The sequence below is a fragment of the Microtus ochrogaster genome, linkage group LG5 (assembly GCF_000317375.1).
Source record: "Microtus ochrogaster isolate Prairie Vole_2 linkage group LG5, MicOch1.0, whole genome shotgun sequence".
Taxonomy (NCBI): domain Eukaryota; kingdom Metazoa; phylum Chordata; class Mammalia; order Rodentia; family Cricetidae; genus Microtus; species Microtus ochrogaster.
This window is the reverse complement of record NC_022031.1, coordinates 38561187-38579075: the sequence shown is the minus strand read 5'-3', so window position 1 is coordinate 38579075 and position 17889 is coordinate 38561187. Positions and strand designations below refer to the sequence as shown.

General features: G+C 41.5%; 1 protein-coding gene across 1 annotated transcript in view; it reads right to left on the bottom strand.

Moving 5' to 3' along the window:
• The window catches only part of LOC101994896 (phospholipid-transporting ATPase FetA), a 75344-nt gene that overhangs the window by 14088 nt on the left and 43367 nt on the right, over positions 1-17889 (bottom strand). Inside the window, exons 12-17 of the mRNA XM_026786603.1 lie at positions 14593-14789; positions 8969-9177; positions 7412-7455; positions 3122-3284; positions 1653-1841; positions 871-986 (exon numbers count right to left, since the gene is read on the bottom strand). Coding sequence (XP_026642404.1) covers positions 871-986; positions 1653-1841; positions 3122-3284; positions 7412-7455; positions 8969-9177; positions 14593-14789 — 918 coding nt within the window. The remainder of the gene's footprint in view (positions 1-870; positions 987-1652; positions 1842-3121; positions 3285-7411; positions 7456-8968; positions 9178-14592; positions 14790-17889) is intronic.

Below are 17889 nucleotides of genomic sequence, written 5' to 3'. Positions count from 1 at the left end.
GGCTGGTCTCGAACTCACAGAGATCCGCCTGCCTCTGCCTCCCAAGTGCTGGGATTAAAGGCGTGCGCCACCATCGCCCGGCTTAATTTGTATTTTCTAATAACTAATGGTGTCAACCATCTTTTCATGTGTTTATTGTATATTTGTTCTCTGACTTCTGTCTACGTGTTACTACTTAGTAAAACAGTATTTTCTACAATCTATTTTATGAAATACTTTACTGGTTTGTTCGTCCTTATATTGTCTTTTGTTCTTTCCTTATATTGTCGGCCTCTTATATTTACAGGTTGAGTGTTAGAAGCCTCAGAGTTCTTTGATCTGCTTTGTCATTCTTGTGACAGCAAGCAGAGGCCACTCTCTTTTTTGTATGATGTATTCCAAGTGCTGGTGGGCAGGAGTAGAACGAGATAGGAAGAGGGAAGGTGCCCTCGAGGATTTGATGACAGAGAGTCACTCAAACAGCCTACTGCTTGCTTTCTGATCCTTACCATAACATATCAGGTCGTGTAGAGAAAGGCCTCCATACTAGCAGACCATATTCTGAAGCAAATACCAGGTCTAGAGGCCCTCTGGAGGCAAGGATCCTAGAACTACTCTGATCACTGTATATGATCCTACAGATATGATCCTCGTTATACCTCCAGGGTTTTGTCCCACACAATTCTTTGACACGGAAGTTGGAATTATGGTCAGTGAGAATACAGCAGAATAAAATAGTTTTAGTTTTTTTTTTTTTTTTGGTCAACCAAAGAAAACTGATGCCAACACATGCCCATATAGAGACACCCTAGCACAGGGATGCATTACCGGTCGTGTGAGAAGCTGCAGAGATCCACACCCATGTCCACCGGCTTCCACTTAAACACTTACGTCCAAATGATCCATGGTCACCTCACTAAGGGATGCACAGGATGGATGGAGCAGCTCATAGATGATGGTGTCTGCTCCCTTGCAGAACAACATGACCCGATCTTCAGGCGTCCGAACTAAAGATGAGCAAATTAAGCAAAATAACCACATAGGCCTACTATTTGGGAATTTGTCTGGGTTCACTGAGGGGCATAAGGGGCTGTTCCCTGTAACACTCACTTCTGCTGCCTTTGGAGGCTAAGAACACAATGGCGTGGTCACACAGGATAGATCCTGTAGGAAGGGCCAGATAGTGACAGAAACTTTCCGAAAGAAGCCTTCTGTGGCCTCACTATCCCCCGTGGAAGAGTGTGGTACAGATTGTTATTTAGTTGTGAGGCAGGATCTCACAATTATCTGAGGCTGGGGCTTGTAACTTGCCCCCAAATATTTTAAAATATTTTTGATCTATAGTTGCTGAATCTGTGACTCCACGGGCAAGGAAGACTACTATGCTATTGGCTTCCATTCTTAGGCCATGTTCAGGCTTTATGGATTAACTTATGTCCTCATCTTAGCTGTGAGCGTATTGGTAAGTCACCAGCAGACATACTAAAGAAAGGACTTAGCACTCAGTAGTAAGCCCCTATTTATACCTAAGAGACAATTTAAAGGAGACAAGAGAGAAAGGGCATATGTTTGAGAAGTTACGTGAGGGGAAAGGATTTATGTGTAGATGAAACGCAAAGCCCACGTGCAAATGTGCTCAAAGGACAGAGAGGCTGACGCCGAGGCGCACCCACCAACAACAGACATCCTCTTGCGCTCATTGCTGAAGTCCAAAATAGCCAGCAGCTGGTAAACTCGGATTTTCCCCATTTCGATCACTGTGATTGTCTCAGATGTGCGGGAACTGAACACAAAGCCAAAGTTCCTAGAAGCAGTGACCAGGGCACCTTCATCTGGTGACTGGGCCTGGTATACCAGCTCACCTGATAACAAACAAAAAGGCAACAGAGCCTACAGAGATGAGCAACTTAAGTCCACCCAGAAGTGAAACCATATTTCACGTGGTCCAGAAGGACATATAGTTCTTCAAAACTTCCTTACATGCCTAGCCCTAAAGGTTAAGAACACTGGCTGCTCTTCAAGAAGACCATGGTTCTATCCCCAGCACTCACATGGTGGCTCACAACCATCTGTAATACTAGTCCCAGGGGATCTGACACCCTCTCCTGGCCACTTTAGGTACCAGGCATGTACATGGTACACATACATACAGGAAAAAAATCCATACATATAAAAATAAATCTTAAGCTGGGCATAGTGGTGCAAACTTTTAATTCTAGCATACAGGAGACAAACACAGGAGTATCTCTGAGTTTGAAGCCAGCCTGGTCTATATAATGAATTCCAAGACAGCTAGGACTACATAGAGAAACCTTGCCTCAAAGAAAAGAACCCAAGTTCAATTTCCAGCACCCATATGGTTGGTCACAACCACCTCCATTCCAGTCCCAGGGGATCCAATGTCCTCTTCTGACCCCACAAACGCCAGGCACATAAGTGGCATACAGATGTACATGTAGGCAAAATGTGCATACACTTAAAATAATGATAATAAAATTAAAACCATTATTGTTTTAAGAAGAAAGACTTAATAATGAACAAACAGGCATTTCTCATTCACTGTTTAAAAAAGCTTGGGTAGCCGGGCGATGGTGGCGCACGCCTTTAATCCCAGCACTCGGGAGGCAGAGGCAGGCAGATCTCTATGAGTTCGAGACCAGCCTGGTCTACAGAGCTAGTTCCAGGACAGGCTCCAAAACCACAGAGAAACCCTGTCTCGAAAAACCAAAAAAAAAAAAAAAAACAAAACAAAACCAAAAAACAAAAAAAACCTTGGGTAAATTAATAGATGACTTTGTCATACGAAAGAAACTAAGACACATGGTGATAACAGACACACTAAGTGACAGGAGGACCGCTCAGCTCGCCCTTCAGGAAGTCTCGTCAATGACAGTGGGACTGATCAGACGCATCTGTCTCAGAACCCACAGTGCCTCACCAAGTTTGACCCCTATTCCATGACTCTTTCCCTAACCCAACTCGCTCCTCACCTTGTTTTTATTGTTCCACTGCTGGCCAGTACCGCTTGTCAGAAAGTTCTCTCTTAGCTGAGACTGCTCAGAGCACATGGTACCACCCCACTTCCAACCAGTCCTGATTCTGGAGCACAGTCTCAGTCCACGAGGCTCAGGCCTATGCTCACCTTCTACCTTCTCTTCAGACATCACCGTGTGGCACAATGAGAGGCAGAGGAAGAACAAGTACACCAAGTGGTCCTCACTCTTCACAGCTTCCACCAAAGCATTATCATAGAATGAAAACTTCGGGTCAGCCAGGTGGTTGTAGGAGAAGTCGACCTTGTCGTTCTGGAACATAAACACCAGAGCAAAGTTCTCAGCCACAGCTGCACATTTTCCAGAATGTCACATTGGGGTTGCTTCTGGGATGTGACAAGATCTGTCAGGAAATGAGAGAGGGAAGGCAAGAGAGTTGGCAAATGCGCCAGCGTAGCTTTGCCTGCTGACCTGGGCTGTGGATCGCTTGAGCCAGGAAAGAACTGTCCCGCAGGAACACACATGGCTTGGTGGACCTCCTGCCCCCTTGCACTACTGCTAGTCTAAATGGTCAATAGAGACCTTGAAACGTGACTTTTCCAGTGCCTAAACCTATCTGCTTATCAAGCATGAGGGTATGAAGGGCTAGCTGATCTCTGTTAGGAACTGGTATCCGAGAAATCCTTATTTCTGGTTTCTTCTGTCTGATTTAGAGGCTGAGAAAAGAACCGGTCCTGGTTCAATGCTATCAGTGTAATGGATCCCACAGAGAGAAAGTGGGCTGGAGAAGAATGTTAAAAACACCACATGACAAGCTTCAGTATTTGCTTGTTTACATACTAATATTGCCTGATCTATAAGCATACCTGGCTCTTTCCATCTCTAACTCTCATAGTCTGACATAATTTCTTTCTATTTAATCATTGACTCAATTTGTGGATCTAAAATTGACTAATTGCTTAGTTATGACCTTGACTCTTCAGACATTGAAGTCAGGCTACTTGCAGTCTCCATGAATAAATGCCGGTCTGAAGACAGGAGTTTGTTAACAAACATGTGTGCCTAGTCTATAGCAGAATCCACACAGCTCTTTCCAGTTCTTCATAGTTGTACTATGTGTATTAGTCAGGGTTCTGTAGAGGAATAGAACTTAGAGAATATATATAACTTACACATGCATATGTACATATAGAAAGAGAGCAACAGAGAGAGGGACAGAAGAAGAGGGAGAGAGAGAAAGAGAAGAGAGAGAGACAGAGACAGAGAGAGAGGGACAATTTCCTAGAATGGCGTACAGGCTGTGGCTAGTTAGTCCAACAATGACTGTCTACAAACAGAAGGTCCAAGAAACAAGTAGTTGTGCAGTTCATGAGGCTGGATATCTGTTGGTCTTTAGTATACACCAGAATCCCAAAGAAGCAGGCTCTAATGTAGTGATATAATGGAATTGCCAGAGAGTGAGGGCAAGCAGGCAAAGAGAACAAGCTTCCTTGGTCTATGTCTTTAATGTGTTGCCAGCAGATGTGGGCTGGATCAAAGGTGGATCTTCCCACTTCAAATGATTTAAGAAAAAAAATCCCTCACAGGTACATCCAGCCACTTGGGTTTTAATTCCAGAAGTAGTCAGACTGACAACCAAGAACTCATGACAAGAATAGCCATCAAAAGCCCACCCCTTGTCAACCTGACACACAATCATAGCTCCTTATGTTGTGATTAATTTCCAAATGAAAGCAATAACCAGGTCATCATTATGCCTAATATGATATAAATATCTGTGTACAATTACAAACATATTACATATTTAATCAGGTCATAATTATGCCTAACATGATATAATTAACATGATATAACTCATAAATTGTAAACTCATTATAAATTTTAAAATAGTTGGCAATGTCCCTTGAGGGATATTCTTTTAAAACATCAAACTTAACTATGATAGCCACTGACATTCTCTTAATTGATGTTATACTATATGATAAAGAAATAAAAAATACAAATATCTATATAAATATATGCTTAACAAAATATGACAGAAACACCCATGTCAGTTATAATCCTTGTTTCTGCACCTGGTCATGTGGCCTTAGCTGGTATTTATAGTTACCTTCCTTTACTATCCAGTCTGCATTTCTTCCACCCTCAGCAAGCATCTCAGCAGGTCTTGGCTCTACCTGAAGGGACCATATCTCCATTCCTGACAGGTCTGTGCCCTTTGTCATTCTGCCTCCGTTAGGGTGTTGTAGCTTCCCATTGACTTTAATCACAGGACATGGTAGCACTAAGAGAAACCCTAAAGCAATGGTTCTCAACTCATGGGTCATGATCCCTTGGGGGTTGAACAACCCTTTTACAGGGGGTTGTTCAGATATCTGGTATATCAGATGTTTACATTATGATTCATACCAATAAGAAATTACAGTTGGGGCTGGAGAGATGGCTCAGAGGTTAAGAGCACTGCCTGCTCTTCCAAAGGTCCTGAGTTCAATTCCCAGCAACCACATGGTGGCTCACAACCATCTGTAATGAGATCTGGTGCCCTCTTCTGGCCTGCAGGCATACACACAGACAGATATTGTATACATAATAAATAAATAAATATTTTTTTAAAAAAGAAATTACAGTTATGAAATATCAATGAAATAATTTTATGGTTGGGGTTCACCAAAACATGAGGAACTGTATTAAAGGGTCACAGCCTTAGGAAAGATGAGACTCACTGCCCTAAAGGATCTCTGCACTCCAGAGACAATTTTAGTTATCTCCACTGTGGAGAAGCGATTCAATTTCCTTGACAATCTTGGTCAATCACTCCTCCTAATACTGATATTTCTTTATCTTAGCATGCTGGTTTAAGGGCATCAGAAGCTCAGAGTGACCAGGGGGAAGCCTGAGCTTCCAGTTCAATGGAATGCTTGTTGTGGCTCCTGGCAGGAGTGCTCCCCCTCTGGAACCAAAACTTCTAGGCAGCAGAACTTAGGGTTATGGAAACAGGAAGCAAAAACCTTCCTAGTGGGTCACTAGGGGTGACAGTGATTAGAACTACTCCCCTTCTCACTCCTTAATTCCTGGACCAATGGATCCTGGCTATGGGAGACACCATGCCATATATAGTGGATGCTGATTCACAGAATATACTGCCTTCTGGAGAATCCTGTCCCAGAACTCCATGCTGCTGTCACCTAAATAGTGCTGTACGTATGTCTATCAGGCCAGATACTTCAGGATGATGGGAAACATGGTAAGACCAGTGGATTCCATGAACATGGACCACTGTCACACTTCTCTGGCTGTGAAGTGAGTTCCTTTGTCAGAAGCAATACCATGATGGTGGATAAGGCATCCTGTAAATCCAAGGATAGTGGTTTTGGCAGAAGCATTACATGCAGGAAAGGCAAATCCATAACCAGAATAAGATCTACTCTAGTAAGGTCAAAGCATTGTCCTTTCACAGAGGGAAGTGGTCCAACATAGTCAACCTGCCACCAGGTAGCTGACTGGTCACCCTGGGGAAGGGCGCCCTATCTGGGGCTTTGTGTTGGCAGATCTGGCACTCAGCAACAGTGAGGTCAGCCTGGAGAGTAGAAGTCCATGTTGTCAAGCCTGTGCAGAACCCCCATCTCTGCCATCATAGCCATTTTGTTCATAAGCCCACTGGGCAATGACAGGTAGGCTGGGGAAAGAGACTGTCCACAGAATGTGATGGAGAAGGGTCATCTATCTATGTGTTACTTTTATTGGTTAATAAAGAAACTGCCTTGGCTTTTTGATAGGACAGCAGCTTAGATAGGTGGAGTAGACCTAACAGAATGCTGGGACGTGGTGGTTTGAATGAGAAGGCTCCCATAGGCTCAATTATTTGCATGCTTGGCACCCAGTTGAACTGTTTGGAAGGATTAGAAAGTATGTCCTTATTGGAGTAGATGTGCTGCTGGGTTGGGCTCTGAGGCTTCGAAAGGCCATGTCTGTCCCTGTGTCTCTCCCTCTGCCCACTTCTTGAACATCAGGATGTAAAGCTGGAGCCACCACCCCAGCACAGTGCCTGTCTGCCTCCTGCCTTAGTGATCAAAGACCAGCCCTCAAAAACTGAGCAAGCTCCACTTAATGCTCTCTGAAAAGCATTGCCTTGGACATGGTATCTCTTCACAGCAACAGAACTAAGACAATGATCATGGATTGTTTTGAGGAACTGATCTACATAGATTGTGTTGAGAGAGAGGGATAGAGAGAAGAAGAAGAGGTGAAGCAAACACAGCAAGCCAATACCAACAAAACTATTTTTACAAAAATTTCTCAAATAAAAATAGGCCATGTATAGACATTTTTAACATTTTAGGCTCTAAAGGCTCATTATCTTGGGAGTAGAGACTGAGCTGTGTAAAGATACTACTCCCTTCGCCTCCCACACGTATATCACAGAAGCTGTGATTACTCACCGGAGACACGGGCACACGGTGTCCATTGGCGTCATAGGAATAACCTATTGACAAGCATACAGAGCAGAGATTTAGTGAAGGGTTTAAAGGAGGCTTTTTGTGTGTGCTATAAACCTGCCATTTAGCTGTTTTTAAGATTCAGCAGTATTAATTACATCCATAGTGTTATGCAATTATCACTACAATCTATTTGCAGTCCTTCCTTCCTTCCTTCCTTCCTTCCTTCCTTCCTTCCTTCCTTCCTTCCTTCCTTCCTTCCTTTCTTTCTCTCTTTCTTTCTCCCTTCTTTTCTCCTTCTTTTTGGCAGTGCTGAGGATTACACCCAGAGCCTCTTGACTATGAGGCAGTCGTCTACCACTGCATTCCCAGCCCTCAACACTTTGTTCTTCAAACAGAATCTCCCCATCCCTCCTCATTTCTGCCCTAGCTACCTTTTTCTGCTTTTATTTCAGTGGATTTTCTTGTTATGTATTCTTTACCTAAGGAGAACCATACAGCGTTTGTCCTTTTGTGTCTGGTTCATTTACTCAACACACTGTACCTCAGATTTAGAACCTGGATTGCACCAGGTACCAAACTCATGATTGTTCATGATCAAATCAACTACATATATTTACGGACAACTTTAAAATGTCCACTCATCTGTTGATGAGTGTAACGGGCATCTCCACCTTTTGAGCAATATTTGTGCTGCAATGAGTATTTGCAAATGTCTGTTTTAATATTGTTCCCACTTTTAGAGGATCTCTAGAAAGGGGATTACTGGGTAATTTAGAAGAAGGCTTTGCTTCATTAATTTTTTGTGTATTCATGCAATTCATGCATATGTGCACTCGTGTGTAGAGGCCAGGCGACAGCCTGGATGACATTCGTGCACACCATCCACAATTTTTTCTTTCTTCCTTCATTTAGGGTTTTTTCTTTTATTTTAGACAATGAGCTTGAATCATACAAGACATTGTTGTTAACTGTGTTGGTTGCTATACTATAGAATAAACTCAAAAACTTAATTTTTTAAATAAAAATTTCTACTCTTTTACCAATTTCCACCTGATTTTGAATTAAAATAACGGAGCATATTATTTTTCAAGATATCGGGAACCCCTTGAGAACAGGGACTAAATCTTGTAAATCTTGGTCTTCTTAAAGCATAAAACAATAGACTGTATCAACTAGGTGCTAAGTAAATGTGTTTCTGTTAGATTATAATCTAATTACATTATTTCTCCTTCTCTTCCCCCTTCTAGATATTCCTATATAATCCTCCCCATTTTCCTTCAAATTCATGGTCTCTTTTTCACTAATTGTTATTACATGCATATATGTAGTTGATATAGTCCTAAATGTAACGTGAGTTCATATAATGTAACTTGTGTATATGTCTTTAGGGCTATTGGGCACTGGACAGCTCACTGGTGTGCTCCTCCCTGGGGAAGACCACCTTTCCCACTCCTAGCTTAGCTAATAAAGGGTTGTAAGAATAGAAGGCAAATATAATTTCAGAGACTTTGTAGATTTAGTTATATTTGACTCAGGGAGAGTGGAATGTGCACATACCATAGGTCTTCCCATTGATAGAGCATTTGTTGAAGACCATCACATTCTCCGTCAGAGTTCCTGTCTTGTCAGAGAACACATATTTAACTTGGCCGAGTTCTTCATTGAGAGTGGTAGTGCGAGCCTGTGCTGGCATGTTCTTTGGTGCATAAAACATCTGTCGATCCCAGTTGATATAGTAACTGTTGCCCAGTCTTATTATTTCAACACTAAGGAGAAAGAAAGGAAAAAATGGTCCTGGTCAGAGCAGGACAATCAAATATATTATTTTGGTTTCCTTCTTATAGGTCCATGACAGAGGAGGGTCTGCATATGGAAAGAGTATCTTCCCTGGGTCTACCCTCATATGGACTTTTCCACACTAGTCAGTCCATTACAACTCATACTATTATGCAAGGTTTTCTCACCAGGACCCTGATATAGCTGATTAATTTGTCTGAGACATACCTTGCTTCCACTCATCTTCTGAAATGTATCCAGAAAAGGTCAACTAAAAATACCTTTGGAGTAACAGTTAACTTACAAAAGGTTATGTTGGTAATGAAAAAGATTATTACTGTGGTCAAGTTGGAAAGGGAGGAAAACTTGCAGCATTCAGATTCTTTTTTTTTTTTTTTTGGTTTTTTGAGACAGGGTTTCTCTGTGGTTTTGGAGCCTGTCCTGGAACTAGCTCTTGTAGACCAGGCTGGTCTCGAACTCACAGATATCCACCTGCCTCTGCCTCCCAAGTGCTGGGATTAAAGGCGTGCGCCACCACCGCCCGGCGCATTCAGATATTCTTGTTTCAGGACAAAGGAAAAAGCTGTACAAATCAGAGGTTGTTTTATGGGTTCATCCACTGTGCTCTCTCTGTCTCTCCAAATGATCTCTCTATAACACTGGTTCTCACGCAGGTCAGCCTATCAGTTTTAAGTGAACATATATCCAGGCGTGGTGGCACGTACTTTAAATGCCAGTTCTCAGGAGGCAGAGGCAGGCAGGTTTCTGTGAGTTTGAGGCCAGCCTGGTCTACACAGTGAGTTCCAGGCCAGCCAGGGCCACATGGTAAGACCCCGACTAAAAACTTTTGAGTATGTAACAAGTAATGGGCTTCACTACAGCATTTTCATAATATCTTGTTCTTGTTCACCCCTCCCCACCAGCTTCTGAACTCTTAACCCTCTCCCTAGTCCCTTCACCTCCTTGAACTGTTCAACTCTGCTTTCATGTCAAATATACTTCATTACCCTCTTTCTGCTTCTCCCCTAAAATCTCTTTTCCCCTACACATACACGCACACACAGCCAAATTCAAATCTAGGTTCCACGTGTGAGAAAACATGCAGTGATTGTCCGAGTTTGGCTTATTTTGCTTACTATAATGATTTCCACAATTTTGAAGAGGCTATCATTTCTCCGATGTATGTTGTGACTCACTTATTAAGGTACTGATTTTAGAGGTCTCCTGTCCTACTGCATGAGCCGCCACTGTATCTGTTTGTGCTAGTGTCATGCTGCTTGTGTTACCATAGCTCTACAGTGAGGTCAGATACTGTGACAATCTAGCATTGGTTTTCTTTGTTTTCTGTCTTCCTGTATAGGATTGTCTGGCTACCCAAAGTCTTTCAAACTTCCACATTAAAGATTTTTTTTATGCTCTTATTAATATTAATTTATCACTTTATTAGTAATTCCGTCCATATAAAGCATTCATTAACAACAATAACTAGGAAATGACTATAGAGACAGACTCTGCATAGTTAAATTATAACTCAAAATCAAAAGAAAATATTCAACAAATAACACAGATTATGGAAAAATGGAGCAAATTCTCAAGCAATTCTCAGTAATTGAAATTATAACATTAAAGATTTTTTTCCCTAGAGTCATAAAGAATGTTAGTGGAATCTGGTGGCAATTGTGTTAAATCTATAAAACTGCTTTTGGTACCACTAATAATTTCACAATATGAATTCTGCCAATCCAGGAGCACAGGAGGACTTTCCTTCTTCCACTCATCTATTCAGGGTTTAAACGTCCTCATTGTGGAAGTCTTTCCTCCTTAGATAGGTTTATGTCTAGGTGTTTGTTTTTTGGAGCGCCTATGACTGAGAACCCCTCCCTCCAGTTCCTTACTTGAAAACTTTATTATCAGCATATAGAGACGCTACTATAATTAATTAGTTGTGTATTGGTTTTGTATCCTGATACTTTAATAACTGTTTTTTAAATTAGATATAAGGCTTTTAAGATGAAAGTTTCAGTGTCTTTATACGCTCATGTCATCTGCAAATCAGGATCATTTAACTCCCTTTCCTAATTGTTTTTCTTTTATTTCTCTTCCCTGTCTCGCTCTAGCTAAGACTTCAAAGACTATATTGCACAAGAGTGAAGGGCTAGGATGAGAGTTTAATGATACAACATTTGCTGTGCGAGACTAAGGATTGGGGCTATGGGTTTGGTGACCTGCCTGCAATTCTAGTACTTGAATGGTGGAGACAGGCCATCCCCAGAGCAAGGAGTCTAGCTAGACCAGCCTGTGTCAGGGAGTTCTTAGTTCAGCTGAGGTGGTTCAATAAGAGATCCATCTCAATGAATAGTAGAGAGTGACTGAGGAAGACTCCTGGTACTAAGCTTTGGTTTCTACACACGTGCATAAGCAGCCCCCCTCCATATACACGCACATGCATATAAACACATGAATGCACACGGTATACACATACACATGCAAAAAAATCAGTGGAGAGTGTGGGCATCCTTGCTTCATTCTGTATTTTAGAGGAAATGCTGTCAGTGTTTCCCACTTGCTACAATTATAGTTTTAGGTTTGTTACACACAGTTTTCATTATGCTGAGGTATTTTCCTTCTTTTCCCATTTTATTCAGGGTTTTACTACGAAGGGATACCGAGCTTTCTCAAATCTTTTTTCTTTTCTTTCAATAATTAATAGAACATTTATTTATTCAAGAATATAGAAAAGTTAATAGGAGAGGCTAAATGTTCAGTCCAGTCTTCCTTCATGAATAAATTTTTCCTTTCTCTCCCCATCTGTTTTGAAAACATAACATTAGAAGATGAAGGGCTCAATACCCAACACAGTTCCTAAAAGAGAGTTCTTGGGAGTGGGTCTGATATTAGGATCGCTATTTCCTTATCTTGCTTAGGTCTAGTGAATCAAACCACTGAGGTCAATGTGCCCTCAGTGTCTGGGGTCTATGGGCTGAAGGAGATCCTCCTATTTAAGCCATCCTCAACTGAGTCAAGATGCTGGAAAAGTGGCCAGGGTGCAGGCTCCCGCTTGGGTCTCCCATGTACAAATGCACCTCCAATTTCCTCTGCATCTACTGAGATGACTGAGTGACTTCTGTCAAGTCTGTTTATATGCTGTGTTATATTTATTGATCTCTGTATCTCAAGGTGAACTTGGTCATGGTGTGTCCTTTACTTTTTCTCCTTATCTGTTTCTTGCTGTAGTTTATTTTTAGACCATTCTAAAAAAAAGTCTTATTGTATATTAGTGTTTTGCCTGTATGTATGTGTGTGCACCATGTGTGCCTGGTATCCTCAGAGTCCAGAAGAAAGCAACAGATCCCATGAAACTGGAAATACAAATCTTTGTGAACTATCATGTAGGTGCCAGGAACTGACCCTAGAATCTTTACAAGAGCAAGGGGAGATCTTAACCACTGAACTACCTCTCCAGCTCCCATTTTTAGACCTTCTAAAAGTATTTAGAGCTGGAAAGATTGTGTCATGTACAGGGAGAATTCATTATAATAATATAATATATTATATAATACATACATGTCATGTAATTAATATGCCGATTACGATATTTTATTACATACTTAATATTATATGGTTATATATAATTATATTAATAATTTACATTATTTCTTAGATCTTGGTTGGTTCTTTACTGCTTATAGGATAAAATCCAAATTCTTTTGCTTGTAATTTATGTTATTTTGTATCTAACATCTGGTCCAACTTTGAGAAAATATCCACATCTTACACCTGTGGACTGCCCAAATATAGTTTGAAGATTACCTTTCCTGTAAACTGTTGTAAGTATCCCTGGACAGAACTAATATATTCCTTCTTAAACTGTTTATAATACTCATGCATATTTTATAAGAGAATTTTTGTATTGTGCCACAATTATGTATGGTTTCCACAGCTCTGAGCAAGCTTCTCTAAAAAGAGGAAGAAGAAAAGAAAGAAAGAAAGAAAGAAAGAAAGAAAGAAAGAAAGAAAGAAAGTGATGTTTTATCACTCAGATTTCTATCCCTAGTACCTAGTAGAGGACTTGGCACATACTGGTAGTCAGAAACGTTTATTAAATAAGGTAACTCAGTTATGGAGAATACTTTCTGGGTGGGATATCAGAGGTCAGATTTTAGAAGACTTGGAAAAGAGGACATGGACAGACCACACACACACACACACACTCACACACACACATACACACACACACATACACACATACATACACACACACAATTCGTTCTTTGAAGAGATAAATAAAATTTACAAACACATAGCCACATTAAAGGAAAAAGAAAAAAAATCTCAAATAAATAAAATTAGAGGTTAAACTTAAACAAGCATTGTTATAACACACTCCAATGAAAGCCAGAGAAACATTATGAAAACTTAGAAAACTTTAACTCATAATAATAAATGAAAAAAGTTATAAATTTTAAAAAAGAAAACTTATACAACTTATATTTGGAACACAATATAAGTCAATATACCTATTATCGTAGTCACTTTCTATGTTTTTGAAGAGACACTGTGACCAAGACAACACATATTAAAGACAAATCATTTAATTGGGGGCTTGCTTACAGTTTCAGAGGGTTAGTCCATTATCATCATAACGGGGAGCATGGCGGCAGGCAGGCAGGCATGGCCATGGGGCTGAGAGCTTTACATCTTGATCCATAGGCAGCAGGGAGAGAAAGAGATGGCACTGGCATGGACTTTTGAGACCTCAAAGCCCACCCCAGTGACACACTTCCTCTAACAAGGTCACACCTACTCCAACAAGGCCACACCTCCTAATCCTACTAAGCATTCACGTTTATGAGCCTGTGGGGGCCATTCTTTAAACTACCATACCTGTTTCCCACACACTCTCTTTTCTTTTTAAATGGAAAAATGTATTCTGAGTTCTACATAACTGACATGAGAGTGAATGTTTGGGATCTAACTCATGGGTAAGGAAAGACTGTCTGGCATAGTTAGGCAATACCAACTGTTTCATGGGTTTGCATAGTCACTTACAGGTTACCTGAGGGTACAGATAATTATTCTTTTATATAAATCATATAATAGCTAGCAGTATTCTAGCCAGTTTCTAGATACTCCTCAGAGTGCTTTATACACCAAGCCTGTGGAAAGGAAAGAGATAAAGACTACAGAGTGAGCTAGGAATAGTGGAACGTGTCTACACTCCCAGTACTAAGGCTGAGGCAGGAGGATCTGAAGTTTGAAGTTGGCTTGAACAACATATCAAGCGCTCATCTTTAAAAATGAAAGATGGTAATTCATATTTCCTATTAGATCACACTCTAGTTGGTTATTAAAACAGGAAGTATAAAGTCACCCCACCCTTGAACACAACCACCAAAGACACCTACCTGACATAGAGCGAAATGGGAACCATGGTGTTGAGGACTATGAAGTAGGACCAGAAAACGAGGGCAGAACTTGTAGCTGATGAACCTATGAAATGTTGCCATGGGAGAAACGCCTGGAAGAAGTAGCCTTTGTTGCTCTCCCAAATGCCATGTCCAATGGATAGCAAAAAGCACATTGCACCTAAAACCAGGAAAATCTGTATAGAAAACAAAACAGAAATGTAAAGTATGAATGAAATGAACATCCATCTAAGGCTGTGCTTCTTCACCTACCTTCTAGAGGCTTAGCTCTACTACGGTGTGTTACCTTGGAGACCCTAGAGTGGCAAGGGCAAAAAAGGAAGCCCAGCATGAGCCTTCCGTGGGAGTTTGAAGGGAGGGGATAACAACTAGACTACAACAAGTGTTGTAATATGAGTGGCGGGGCTGCGTCCCCAGCACCCCGGCAGCGTCCCCAGCATCCCGGTTGCCTGGCTAGCTTATGCCCCGAAATAACAACACACAAACTGTATTCTTTTAAATACTGCTTGGCCCATTTCTATCTAGCCTCTTCTAGGCTAATTCTCACATATTAATTTAGCCCATTTCTAATCATCTGTGTAGCACCGCTAGGTGCGCTTACCGGGAAGATTCTAGCCTAGTCCATCCTGGGTTGGAGCTTCATCACATGTGCCCCAGAGAGCAGAGCTTATCGCATCTCTCATCTGCCCGGGAGAGGGGAGCATGGTGTCTCTCTGAGCTCACTTCCTCTTCCTCCCAGCATTCTGTTCTGTTTACTCCTCCCACCTATGTTTTAACCTATCAGGGCCAAGCAGTTTCTTTATTGCTTAACCAATGAAATCAACAGATTGATATATGACACTCCCACATCAAACAAGTACTAACAGAAGCTGTGCCAATTGTTCTACATGTTGTTTGATATTGATGGAAACTCCTGACAGATGAGGAACTTGGTAGTCATAGTGGGAGAATAGTCTACCACAAGTCACTTAGATCTGAAAGGAAGAAACAGGTTCGAAAGAGCACAGGAGTTCAAGTCCTTAATCACTCCAGCAGTGATGTGGGGGAGGGGCTGTCACTGTAACACACTGAGTTGGGGGAGGCTGTCACAGTAACAAACTGAGTTGGGGAGGCTGTCACAGTAACACATTGAGTGGGGGGGCTGTCACAGTAACACATTGAGTGGGGGGGCTGTCACAGTAACACACTGAGTTGGGGGGAGGCTGTCACAGTAACACACTGAGTTGGGGGAGGCTGTCACTGTAACACACTGAGTTGTGTGGGGAAGGGGCTGTCACTGTAACACACTGAGTTGGGGGAGGCTGTCACTGTAACACACTGAGTTGTGTGGGGAAGGGGCTGTCACTGTAACACACTGAGTTGGGGGAGGCTGTCACTGTAACACACTGAGTTGTGTGGGGAAGGGGCTGTCACAGTAACACATTGAGTTGTGTGGCTTTGGCAGCAGTTGGAGGGAGGACGGTGAGGGAACTAAATGCAAGAGTAAGAAAGATGGAGATCTTGCAAGCAGTTCAGAATCTGGTAAAGCTGAAGGTAGACCATGGGCCTACTGAACTACAGCTCCTCGAGGGAGGCAGTGATGGGAAAGAATCCAAGTCTTGGCATGCTGGCAACTGAATGCTGACTTTGATTCCTTCAGGTTTATATTCAGGAATGGTACAGCTGCAGCAAGTGGGAATTCCTCTTCCAGTGTTTCTGAAACCTCCATATATGCTTTTTCATAATGGTTGTACTAATTATATTCTTATCAGTAGAGCATAAGAATTCTTTTTTCATGGTGTCCTTGCTATTTTTTTTTCATGATGACAGCCATTCTGACTGACGTGAAATGGGATCTCAGTGTAGCTCCCTAATCCCCTAAAATAATTTTATTTATATTTCCATGATGGTCAAAGATACATATAGATACTTCTTTACAGTTCATTTTTTAATTTTTATTTTATGTGTATAGGTATTTTGCCTTCACATATATATGTGTACTATGTACACGTCTTGTTCAGTAGAAGCCAGAAGAGGTCATTATATCCCCTGGGAGTGAAGTTACAGATGGCTCTGAGCTGCCGCATGGGTGCTGGGAATTGAACCTGGATCCTCTAGAAAAGCAGCCAATGCTCTTAGCCACTGAGCCATCTCTCCAGCCTCCAAACTTTGTTTGTATTTGTATTTCACTATTTATCTGGTTGTTGGACTAAAGACTACAAGTAATTTCTGGACAGACTGCCGGAGACGCTGACACGATTCCGCTGCTGCTGATTCCTGATTCCTCTCTGGAAATTCAGTCTTCTCCTTTTCCTATTTCTCTTTCTCCTTTTCATGATTTCCTCATCCATCCATATTTCTCCTCCTCTTTCCCTGTACCCCCTCCTTTTGAGACATGGTCTTGCTGTGCAGCTCTGCTGTCCTGGAATTCACTATGAGCTTGGGCGGCTCTCAACTCACAATCCTTGGTTCCATTCTTTTTAAGCTCTTCACACATGATTGATCTTCAACCTCTTTCTTTTTTCTTTCTTTTTATTCTTTTTTAATTTTTTATTTTTTTGAGACAGGGTTTCTCTGAGTTCTCTGGAACTCACTATGTAGACCAGGCTGACCTTGAACTCAGAGAGATTCATCTGCCTTTGCCTCTTGAGAGCTGGGATTAAAGGCATATGTCACCACCGTCCAGCAATCTGCAATCTCTTAATACTAAATTTATTTATTTATATACTTTAAGTTTTCATGCATGCATGTGCTGTGTGTTGGACACATTTCCCTCCTGTTTCTGACACCCACCTTTCTCATCTCTTTCTCCTCTATTTGTACCCTTTGTTCTAAACAATTTCATTACTTTTTTGAAAAATATTTATTTGTGTGTGTGCATGTATGTGTGTTTGTGTGTGCATGCACACATGCACATGTGTCTGTGGAGGTCAAAAGAGGGCATCAAATCCCCTGAAGCTAGACTTACAGGGAGTTGTGAGCTGTCTGATGTGGGTGCTTACGGCCACTCTTAATGGTCAACAAGCCTTGCTAGTTTTTAGAGCTGTATGCACTGCATCTAAAGGACTGTGGGAAGGAAAACTGTGATCTTAAGCTTTCCTTATTTCCATTTGTTGCAGTGCTGGGGACCCAGAGCCTTAAACATACGATGTGAGTACTCCATCACTGAGCCACAGCCTTCGCCCTAGAGAAACTTGCTCATAATTGGTTTCTAGCCACAAATAAAGGTCAGTGAGTCTATATTTTGATATCCTAAAGAAGCTAAATAAGAAGGTGAACCCAAAGAAAAACATATAG